Source organism: Orycteropus afer, unplaced genomic scaffold (genome assembly GCF_000298275.1).
Source record: "Orycteropus afer afer isolate SDZICR_OR568_19922 unplaced genomic scaffold, OryAfe1.0 scaffold00689, whole genome shotgun sequence".
Taxonomy (NCBI): domain Eukaryota; kingdom Metazoa; phylum Chordata; class Mammalia; order Tubulidentata; family Orycteropodidae; genus Orycteropus; species Orycteropus afer.
This window is the reverse complement of record NW_006922276.1, coordinates 189,116-201,013: the sequence shown is the minus strand read 5'-3', so window position 1 is coordinate 201,013 and position 11,898 is coordinate 189,116. Positions and strand designations below refer to the sequence as shown.

Below are 11,898 nucleotides of genomic sequence, written 5' to 3'. Positions count from 1 at the left end.
AGGCTGTCAGTCTTCACAGAAGCAAAGCCCAAACCACACCCCCTGCCTGGAGTCCATTCCGACCCACAGCGCCCCTAGAGGACAGAGTGGAACTGCACCACAGGGTCTCCCAGGCTGTCAATCTTTATGGACGCAGACTGCCATATCTTTCCTCTGCAGAGCAGCTGGTGAGTTCAACCTTTTGGTTAGCAGCTGAATGTTTAAGCACTGCGCCATCAGGGCTCCTTCTGTGAAGATTATAGCCAAGAATACTCCATGGAGCGTTCCACTGTAACGCATGGGGTCAGCATGAGTCAGGGCAACTAACCGCAGTCCTCCCGCCACTTGACGGTGGCAGCCACTCGGCTCAGAGAGGCTGGGTGGCCTGTCCGGTGTCACACAGCACGCAGCCGAGTCGTGCCCCGCGTGCCGGGCGGGCTCGGCCGCTGACCCGCGCCCCTGCCCCCAGGACTACGGCGCCGCCCTCCGGGGCCTGTGTGAGGACGCCTTGGAGGGCCTGCTCTTCCTGCTGCTGTTCTCGCTGCTGTCCGCCGGGGCCCTGGCCACCGCCCTCTGCAGCCTGCCCCGCGCCTGGGCGCTCTTCCCGCCCAGGTCAGCAGGGGGCAGGGCGGCGTCCTGAGGGGGGACGAGGCAGGGGCCCGGCCCGTGCTCACTGGGGGGGGGGGGCGGCCTCCTGATGGCTTCCCCGTCCTGTTTCTCTGCCGCTGTCCCCCGTTGCACCCCAGTGACGACTATGATGACACAGACGATGATGACCCTTTCAACCCTCAGGTACTGGGCCCCCGGGTCTGAGGGAGGGGGGGCTGGGGGCGTGGACCCCCGGTTCTGAGGGAGGGGGGGTGGGGGCGTGGACCCCCGGGTCTGCGGGAGGGGGCGCTGGGGGCGTGGATCCCCGGGTCTGAGAGAGGGGGGACTGGGGCGTGGACCCCAGGGTCTGCGGGAGGGGGGACTGGGGCGTGGACCCCCGGGTCTGAGGGAGGGGGCACTGGGGCGTGGACCCCCGGGTCTGAGGGAGGGGGGGCTGGGGTCCCACACTTCTGGTCCTGAGAGAAGAAGTCAAGGGCTGGACCCCCGGGTCTGAGGGAGGAAGGAGCTGGGGGTCAGGCCCCCCGGGTCTGAGGGTGGAAGGACTGGGACTGGAACCACGGGGAGTGAGCGCGCGGGCAGGGCCGGGCCACCCCGCCAGGCCACCCGTGCTCTGGGGGCTCAGAGCACCCCAACTTTCCGCGCAGGAATCCAAGCGCTTCGTGCAGTGGCAGTCCTCTATCTGAGCCGCTGCTCCCCGCCAGACTGGAGGCGGCCCCGGCTCTGCGGTGAGCCCCGCCTGCGCCCCGGGGTCACGGGGACCCTCAGCCACTCGCCTGCGCCCCGGGGTCACGGGGCCCCTCAGCCACTCGCCTGCGCCCCGGCGTCACGGGGCCCCTCAGCCGCCCCCACTCGCAAACACTCTTGGGTTTGATTTCCTGACCCTCTCTCCGCGGCAGGGGCCGCCCCCCACTCAACGGGGAGGACTCTGGGGGTCTGAGGGCAGGAGGGTGCTGTGAGCCGTCACCCCCGGCCTGGGTTCACCCTCCGTCTCTGGCGTCTCCCCGCAGTTCCCTCCCTGGCGGCCGGAGAAGACCCCACTAACACCCCTGGCCACGGAGACCCCAACAGGACACCTGTCTGCCCCACTTACCAGCCCCCCTCCATTTCTTCTGAACCCTGGGAGTAAGGTGAAGGGGGCAGGCCACCGGCCAGGGCCCGCTGCTGGGGGGGGAAGGGGGTGCAGAGGCAGCCCCCAATCCCCTCCCTGGCCGGCAGCCCCCCAAAGGGACTGAGCTGGGGGCATGGACCCGCCCCCCGTCCCGGTGCGCTCAGCACCCCCTCCCAGACCCCGTGTGAACTGTGGCACTAACTTGCAGTGGGGTGATTTGAAATTAAAAGAAAACTTTATTTTACAAGCACTGGGTCCTTCCTCATTCTGCTCCTGGGGTGGGGGTGGGGCTGTCCCCACGCGTCTCTCCACCCGTCACCCTGGGCTCCAGGTGTTTCGGCTCCTGTCCAGCCCCACCCCCGGCAGCTCCCAGGGCTTGTTCAGAAATAAATAAATCAGGGCTTTTGCCTGACTCTAAAAATAGCACAGCGGGTGCTACAGGAAGACGCAGACGGGCTGGGAACCAAGACAGCCTGCAAATAGACCTCAGTGTGCGTCTGTGTGGATGTGTGTGTGCGCGTCTATATGTAGATCTGACAGGAGGCACAGCTCAAGCCCCTGTGCAAAGCGCCGTCTGCCTGTGGTTTAGAACCAGGTTTGGCCCGCTGGGCCCTGTGTGGTAGACGACGTCCTGAAAACCAAACCCACAGCCTTCGAGTTGGTCCTGATTCATGGCGACCCCATGTGTTTGACAGAGTGGAACTGCCCCACGGGTTTGCTTGGCTGTAATCTTGATGGGTGCGGAATCCCAGGCCTGCCTTTCTCAGTGCCTCAGGGCTGGGTTTGAACGGCCAACTTCCTGGTTGGTTGGTAAGAGTCATCCAGCCGGTTCTGACAACAGAACCGAACGCTGCCGGGCCCTGCGTCAGCCAAACCGCTCCTGCCGTTTGAGCCCCTCGTTGCAGCCACTGTCAGTGGTCCTGTTGAGGTTCTTCCTCTTTTTTGCTGACCCTCTGTTTCCCCAAGATGATGGCCCTCTCCAGGGGGGCCCTCCTGGTAACGTGTCCAAAGTGCCTGGGACCAGGCTCCCCATCCTAGCTCCTAAGGAGCATTCCGGCTGCACTTCCAACACAGACTTGCTCGTTCTTCTGGGCGCCCACGGTCCATTCAGCATTCTTCTCCAACATCATAATTCAAAGGCCAGCAGTTCTTCTTCAGTCTTCCTTACGTGTTGTCCGGCTTTCACATGCATACAAGGTGTTTGAAAATACCACGGCTCCAGTGAGGTCCACCTCAGTCCTCAAAGTGACACCTTTGCTTAGTGTTTAAATAGTTGCGTGCAGACCCAGGGACCTTCTATATACAAGATGAGTTAAACACCTAGACACATGAAAGGAAAGGGCCAGAAATATTTCAGGTGAAATTAGGAGAATATTTGTATAGATATATATCCTGGAGCTCTGGTGGCGTAGTGCCTAAGGCATTGACTGCTAACCAGAAGGCTGGCAGTTCAAACCCACCAGCCACTCCTCGGAAGGAAGGTTGGGCAATCTACTTCCATAGTGATATTGCCTCGGAAACCCAAGGAGGGGTCGCTATGAGTCAACACAGTGAGGTTTTTTTTTTTTTTTTTTTTAAATATATCCTGAGACGGTGTAGGTGAAAACAAGAAAACCTAAAACCAGCCTCTGGTTGCAGTCAAATGCCTTAGGCACTACGCCACCATGTTGTCAGAAGGGACCATTCCCTGGAGAAGAATGTCATGCTTGGTGAGGTGGAGGGTGGACAAAAGATAGAAAGGCCCTCAACGAGACGGATTGACCCAGCGGCTGCGGCGATGAGCTCAAGTATAGCAAGGATCGCGGTGCTCGTGTGGGACCGGGCGGTGTTTCGTTCTGCTGTGCCTGTGGTCACTATGAGCTGGAGACGACTGGACTGCACCTAACAACAACATCTGCTGAGCAAGCCTGGCGTTGGGGTCGGACGCCTCTGGGCTCCCATCCCGACTCTGCTGCTCACAACCTTGGTCTCTTGACCTGTTTGACCTCAACTGTTCCATCTGTCCATCAGGCATCAGAAACTAGTTCCCCACCCCCCTCATGTGCGGTTCTCAAATCCAAAGAGCTCTGCAGAACCAAAACGTGTTTTTCTATCTTCTTCTTATTCCCTCTTTTGTCGACCCTCCACCCTACCAAGCATGACATCCTTCTCCAGGGAATGGTCCCTTCTTACAACATGACCAAAGTAGGTGAGACGAAGTCTGGCCATTCTCACTTCCAAGGAGCATTCTGGCTGCACTTTTTGAAGGACAGATTTGATAGTTCTTTTAGCAGTCCGCGGTATTTTCAGCATTCTTCGCCAGCACCACAACTCAAAAGCATCAAGTCTTCTCTGGTCTTCCTTATTCATTGTCCAGCTCTCACATGCATAAGAGACAATTGAGAATACCATGGCTGGTGTCAGGCACACCTTAGTCTTCAAGAAGATATCCTTGCTCTTCAGCACTTGAAAGAAGTCTTTTGCAGCAGATTTGCCCAGTGCTATACGACGTCCGATATCTTGACTGCTGCTTCCATTGGCGTTGATCGTGTTGTTGTTGTTATGTGCCGTTGAGTTGGCCCCGACTCATAGTGACCCCTCCTTGGGTTTCTGAGGTCGTATCACCACAGAAGTAGGATTGCCCAACCTTCCTTCTGAGGAGTGGCTCGTGGGTGTTGATTGTAGAACCAAGTAATATGAAGTCTTTGACAACTTCAAACTTTTCTCCATTTATTGTGATGCTGCTTGTTGATCCAGTTGCGAGGATTTTTGTTTTCTTTATATTGAGTTGGCATCCATAATGCAGACTGTAGTCTTCAATCTTCATCAGTAAGTGCTTCAAGTCATCCTCACTTTCTGCAAACAAAGTTGTGTTGTCAGGGTATCGCAGGTTGTTAATGCGTCTTCCTCCAATCCTGATGCCACGTTCTTCTTCATATGGTCCAGCTTCTCAGATTGTCTGCTCAGCACACAGATTGAATGAAGATGGTGAAAGGACACAACCCTGACACACTCCTTTCCTGATTTTAAACCATGCAGTGTCCCCTTGTCCTGTTTGAACGACAGCCTCCCGGTCGATGTGCAGATTCCTCATGAGTACAATTAAGTGTCTGGAATTCCCATTCTTCTCAATGTTATCCATAATTTGTTATGATCCACACAATTGAATGTTTTCGCATAGTCAATAAAACACAAATAAACATCTTTCTGGTATTCTTTGCCTTGAGCCAAGATCCATCTGACATCAGCAATGATACCCCTCATTCCACGTCCTCTTCTGAATCCAGCTTGCATTTCTGGAAGTTCTCTGTCGATAGACTGCTGCAACCATTTTTTAATTATCTTCAGTAAGATTTTACTTGTGAGTGATATTAATGATATTGTTTGATAAATTCCACATTCAGTGGGATCACCTTTCTTTGGAATAGGTACAAATTATGGATCTCTTCCAGTCAGATGGCCAGGTAGCTGTCTTCCGTATCTCTTAGCATGACTGAGTGAGTGCCTGCAGTGGGGCATCCGTTTGTTGAAGCATCTCAGTGGGTATTCCATCGATTCCTGGAGCCTTGTTCTTTGGCAATTCCTTCAGTGCAGCTTTGACTTCTTCCTTCAGTAGCATTGGTTCTTGATCATATGCTACCTCCTGAAATGAATGAACATCAACCAATTCTTTTTGGTACAGTGACTCTGTGTATTCCTTCCATCTTCTTTTGATGTTTCCTGTATCATTCAATATGTTGCCCATAGAATCTTTCAATATTGCAACTTGAGGCTTAAATTTTTTTTTCAGTTCTTTCAGCTTGAGAAATGCCGAGGTGTTCTTCCCTTTTGGTTTCTAACTCCAGGTCTTTGCACATTTAATTATAATAATTGACTTTGTCTTCTGAAGCTGCCTTTTGAAATCTTCTGTTCAGCTCTTTTATCTTGTCATTTCTTCCATTTGCTTTAGCTACTCTCCACTCAAGGGCAAGTTTCAGAGTCTCTTCGGACAACCATTTTGGTGTTTTCTTCCTTTACTGTCTTTAATTTGCTTTCTTCATGGATAATGCTCTTGATGTCATCCCACAATTATGGTTTTCAGTCATTGGTGTTCAGTGCATCAAATCTATTCTTTAGATGGTCTCTAAATTCAGGAGGGATATATTCAAGGTCATAGTCTGGGTCTCATGGACTTGTTTGAATTGTTTTCAACTTCAACTTCAACTTCAACTTGCATATGAGTAGTTGGTGGTCTGTCCCACAATCAGCTCCTGGCCTTGTTTTGGCTGAAGATATTGAGCTTTTCCATTGCCTCTTGCCACAGATGTAGTCGATCTGATTCCTGTACACTCCATCTGGCAAAGTCCATGTGTATAGCTGCCATTTGTGTTGTTGAAAAAAGGTATTCACAATGAATCAATGAATAAGTCATTGGTCTTATTATCTAAAATTCTATCATGTGATCTCCAGTGTCACAAAGGCCAAGTTTGCCAACTAACAGTGATTCTTCTTTGTTTCCAACTTTTGCATTCCAATCACCAGTGATAAGCAACACATCTTGATTGTATGTTTGGTCAATTCCAGACTGCAGAAGTTGGTAAAAAATCTTCCATTTCCTCATCTTTGGCTTTGGTGGTTGGTGGTGTGGATTTGAATAATCATAGTATTAACTGGTCTTCCTTGTAGAGGTATGGATATTATCCTATCACTGACAGCATTGTACTTCAGGGCAGATCTTGAAACATTCTTTGTGATGATGAATGCCACACCATTCTTCTTCCATTTGTCATTCCTGGCATAGTAGATCATATGGTTGTCTGATTCAAAATGGCCAAAACCAGTCCATTTCAGCTCACTAATGCCTAGGATGGCATTAGTGACTTCATCTCACCTATTTTGGTCATGTTGTCAGAAGGGACCATTCCTTGGAGAAGGATGTCATGCTTGGTAGGGTGGAGGGTTGACAAAAGAGGGGGAGGCCTTCAACGAGATGGATTGACACGGTGGCTGTGATGATGGGCTCAAGTATAGCAGGGATTGTGGGGCTGGCACGGGATCGGGCAGTGTTTTGTTCTGCTGCGCATGGGGTCGCTATGAGTCGGAAACGACTTGACGGCACCTAATAACAACAACAGATGCCTAGGATATTGCTCTTTATGTATTCCATTTCATTTTTGACAGCTTCCAATTCTCCTAGATTCATACTTCATACATTCTATATTCTGATTAATTAATGGATGTTTACAGCTGTCTCTTTCATATTGAGATGTTGCACATCAGCAAATGGAGGTCCCGAAAGCTTTACTTTGTCCATGTAATTAAGGTCAGCTCTACTCGGAAGGAAGGTTGGGCAATCCTACTTCCGTAGTGATACTGCCTCGGAAACCCAAGGAGGGGTCGCTATGAGTCAGGTCTGACTCGACGGCACATAACAACAACAACTACTCTGAGGAGGCAACTCTATCCCAGGAATATTTTGAGTGTCTTCTGACTTGAGGGGCTCATCTTCCAGCACTGTAACAGACAGTGTTTCAGGGCAATTCATAAAGTTGTCCAGTAAAATACGAGACAGTGTTTTACTGCTGTTCATATGGTTTTCCCTGGCCAATTCTTTGAGAAGTGGATGGCTTCTTCCTTCCTTGGAGTTTGCAGTGTAGTAAATTACTTAGTGTGGCTTTCCTACCCATAAGTCTTTGTAAACTACAAGGTGGGAGTTTCTATGAGCAACTGAGGAGCCCCTGATTGCTGAAGTTGTCCACCTGGAGTATTTCTGTTGGGAGAGGCACAATACAATGTTCTGGGAGGTGCCCACTCTCTCTCATGTGCTTAGAGTTCTGATGCTATGATTGGCTAGTTTGGCCACCCTTCCGGGCTCAAAAGGAGGCCTCCTAGAGGCAGAACTCTCTCTGACTGCTGGCTGAGGAAGACGCACTGCTGAAAGAGACAGGCGCTCCTGAGACACGCGTTGCTGGGAAAGAGACGCAGGAGACACGCATTGCTGAGTGAGACACCGAGGGACCAGTACTGCTGGGAAAGAGACTGTGACAGACTGTTGGCTGAGGGACGGTGGGCTGGGAGAGAGACTGAGCATTTTTCCTGAATTTGAATTGTAGCCTGTGGTGCTTCCCTAATAAACCCCATAATCTGTGAGCTCTGTGTGGCCACTGCAGTGAATTATCGAACCCAGAGGAGAGGTGGTGGGGCTTTGTGGGAGGAATGGTTGGAGAAAGGGCTGGAGGGAGGGAGCATGTCTGGCCTGGCAGGAATAGGCCTTGGGTTACTGTTGGTAATCTTGTCTTCCTCTTGTGGGATTAGAGGAGGTCAGAACATGTGGCCTCCATGCTGTTTTTGCAGAGTCTGTCTCGGTCTGGAAGCTCCCCTGAAACCTTTGCACCAGGTGCAACCCTGCTAACACACAGCACCCTCACAGCAACATGCAAACCACCACAGGACGGCAAACCGACAGACAAGTTCATCTCCCTTAGCTGCTCCAAGTGCTCCTCTCGCTTCTATCTTATTGGGTAGCAACAGGGGCATTGGTCCATTTTGCAATCTCACTGGGCTTAAGATGAGCCCTCCCAGAGGCAGAAAGGGGGATCTCACTGCCACCAAGAAAGAAGAGCTGGGAGTGGAGCGTACGGAGCCTTTGGAGCCGAGATTCTTGCGCTGAATCTCCTCGATCCAGGACACAGAGAGGGGTAACACTGTTGAGGTGGTGAGAAATGAGAGATGTGAACAAAACAGAGTGGTGGGGTTCCTGGCCCAGAGAGGGAGAAGCCTGAGTGCTTTCAGGCAGGAGCCTTGCTGGCAGAGTGGGATGCCTTTGTGGGCACCTATAGGCAGAGCTGGAAAAGCTTTGTAACACCTGCCTGAGCAGGGCAGAGGCCAGCCCGTAGGACTGAGAGCCAGAGAGCAGCGTGGCTATCGATACGGCTGACCAGAGACGGTCCTGAATCAAGAACGGTATCCAGAGTCATTCCTGGGCCTGAATGGTAACCTGTTACTTCCCTAATAAACCCATAATTGTGAGTATTGCCTGTGAGTTCTGTGTGGTCATTTCGCTGAGCTATTGAACCAAGCAGAGAGGTAGTGAGTGCCCTGGGAGGACGGTTGGTGTCAGAGCTGGTAAAAAGGTTGGAGGGTGGCAGTATGTCCAACTTCTGCCTCATAGGAACCAGCCTTGGGCTGTTGACGCTGATGGTGAGTCCATCTCTCCTGGTGAAGTTAGACAAGGTCACATGACATTGTGTCTGCCACGCCCTTTTAGCGGGTGTCCATCATGGTCACTACCACATAGGAAGTACTCCACACGGGTTACCATTTCTATCTTGTACACGACACGGAAGGGATTCGGGTGCAGAAGTGGTTTGTGTTCTGTTGGTAATCCAAAGTTTGGTGGTTCAAACCCACCTTGATGGTTTGCGGAAAAGAAGGCCCAGAGAAATGCTTCCGTAAAGGTAACAGTCGAGGAAACACTATGGAGCAGTTCTACTCTGGACACGGGATCGCCACGAGTCTGAGTTGACTCAAAGACAAGTAGCTGAAGGCGGGTTTCCATCTGCAGGCCTGAGGGTGGGAAACACGGGCATTGGCCGCAATTTAGAATGAGGGATTGTGGGAGCCACAAAAACCATCTCACTTTCTTCTCAGAACGTATGAGCCTGGGGCCAGCCCTGGATTGTTGTTGTTGTTGTTAGGTGCCATAGAGTCAGTTCCCACTCACAGCGACTGCGTGTACGACGGAGCGAGACACTGTCCAGGCCTGTGCCGTCCCCGCAGTCCTTGTGGTTGAGGCCATGTTGCAGCCACTGTGCCAGTCCACCTCATCGGGAGCCAGCCTCTCTGCCTCCGACCCTCTACTGTGACGTCCTTCTCCAGGGACAGCTCCCTGCTGATGACATGCTCAAAGGACGGGAGAGGAATTCTCCCCAGCCTGTCTTCTAAGGAGCATTCCGGCTGGACTTCTTCCAAGACAGAAGTCTTCATTCTACTTCGCCAGCACCACTATTCAAATGCATCAGATTTTTGTCAGTCTTCCTTATTCATTACCCAGTGTTCGAATGCACACGAGACCACTGAAAATACTTTGGGTCCGCACACCTAGTCCTCAAAGTGGCATCTTTGCTGTTTACCACTTTAAAGAGGTCTTTTGCGGCAGATTTGCCCAGTGAAATACGCTGTCTGATTTCTTGACTGCTGCTTCCATGGGTGTTGACTGTGGATCCAAGTAAAATGGAATCCTTGACAACTTCGGTCTTTTCTCCATTAATCATGATGCTGCTTATTGGTCCAGTTGTGAGGATTTTCATTTTCTTTATAATGAGGTGTAATCCATACTGCAGAATGTAGTCTTCAATCTTCATCAGTAAGTGCTTCAAGTACTCTTAGTTCAGGAAGCAAGGTTGTGTCGTCTGCGTATCACAGATTGTTAATGCGTCTTCCTCCAATCCTGATGCCACATTCTTCTTCATATAGTCCAGCTTCTCGGATTGTTTGCTCAGCATACAGATTGAATAAGTGTGGTAAGGATACAACCCTGATGCACTCCCTTCCTGATTTTAAACCATGCGTGTCTCCTTGTTCTGTTTGAACTGCCTGTTGGTGTATGTACAGGTTCCACAGGAGTACAATGAAGGGTTCTGGACTTCCCATTCTTCTCAACGGACCCACGCATGACTATTACTGACTTCTTTATTCTGGAACACTGCCCTGTAAACAAAACAAACCCACTGCCATGTGACAAAGTCGAACTGCCCCCACTGCATTTCCATGAACAGCTGGTGGGCTCGAATCCCCGACCTTCTGATTAGCGGTCAAACGCTCTAACCACTGTGCCACCAGAACGCCTCTTCTAGCGCCAAGCTCAGCAAGCAGTCTGTTCTCAAACACTGCCCTCTAGTGGCGCTGCATTCATTTGCCGAAGCCAAGGTGCGGGATTCGGGGAAGTCCCGCGAGACGCGCGGAAGTCCCGCGAGATTCGCTGGCGTTCTCGCGCCCCCTAGCCTGGGAAATGCCTGGTCGGTAATCAGGAAGCGCTAACCGCGCGGGTGGGGGGTTGCGCCTGGTCATTAAAGGAGGAAACTCTGTTTTCATCTTCAAAGGATAAGGAGCTCCGGTGGTGTCGCGGTTAGGGCATTTGGCTGCTCAGCCAAAGATCGGCGCTTGGACCCCGCCGGCTGCAGGGGAGGAAGCTTGGGCATTCCGCTTCCGGGAAGATTGACGGCCTTGCAAACCCAGCGGGGTGGCTGTGGGTCGGGGTGGGCTGCACGGCGGGGAGTGTGGCTTGGTTTGGTTATGAGGACTCAGGATACAGTAGCAGGGCCTGGGTTTACTCTCGCGCCTTAAACAACCGGGAAAAACCGGGCAGAGTATATGCATCTGGTTTCTAAAAGGGTCCCCAGTGGCGCGACGGTTAAGTGCATGACTGTTGACCAAAAGGTCAGTGATTTGAACCCAGCCGTGGGCCGTGGAGGAGCGGCCTGGCGATGTACTGCGGCTGTTAGGTGCCGCGCAGCTGGTTCCAGCTCAGCGGACGAAATGGGACCGGGGACCCCGCCGGCCTCCCAGTCCTGGACGTGCCTGAGAGCCCATTGTTGCAGCCGCTGTGTCGGCCCATTTCATCGAGGGTCTGCCTGTTTTTCGCCGACCCTCTAACGTGACGTCCTTCTCCAGGGGATGGTCTTTCCTGGTAACAGGTCCAAAGTGCCTGAGACCAAGGCTCCCCATCCTCGCTCCCAAGGAGCCTTCCGATGGCACTTCTTCCAAGACATTTGTTCGTTCTTCTGACGGCTGGCCCATTCAGCATTCTTCTCAACACCGCGATTCAAAGGCATCAATTCTTCTTCGGTCTTCCTTATCCATTGTCCAGCTTTCACACGCATGTGAGGTGATTGAAATAGCATGGCTTCGGTGTCAGGCGCACCTTCGTCCTCTAAGTGACACCTTGCTTTCTAATAAATGCTTTGAGGAGGTCTTAGGCGGCAGATTGGCCCAATGCAGTACGTCATTTGGTGTCTTGACTGCTGCTTCTTTGGGTGTTGATGGTGGGCCCAGGTAGAACGAAATCCCGCACAACTTCACCTTTTCTCCATTGACCATGATGTTGTATATTGATCAGTTGTGAGAATTTTCTTTGTTTCTTTTTTATGTCCGAAAGATTACAGCCTGGAAAATCCTACTGGATATTCCTGCTTGGTCACATAGGGCTCTTATGAGTTGGAATGGGCTCAATGGCAACTTTGCAA

At 51.8% G+C, this 11,898-nt stretch overlaps 1 protein-coding gene across 1 annotated transcript in view; it reads left to right on the top strand.

Moving 5' to 3' along the window:
- The window catches only part of TTYH1 (tweety family member 1), a 19,612-nt gene extending 18,341 nt beyond the window's left edge, over nucleotides 1–1,271 (top strand). Inside the window, exons 10-12 of the mRNA XM_007956943.1 lie at nucleotides 449–591; nucleotides 726–771; nucleotides 1,233–1,271. Of these exons, the coding sequence (XP_007955134.1) occupies nucleotides 449–591; nucleotides 726–771; nucleotides 1,233–1,271 (228 nt within the window). The remainder of the gene's footprint in view (nucleotides 1–448; nucleotides 592–725; nucleotides 772–1,232) is intronic.
- The last annotated feature ends 10,627 nt before the right edge of the window (nucleotides 1,272–11,898 follow it).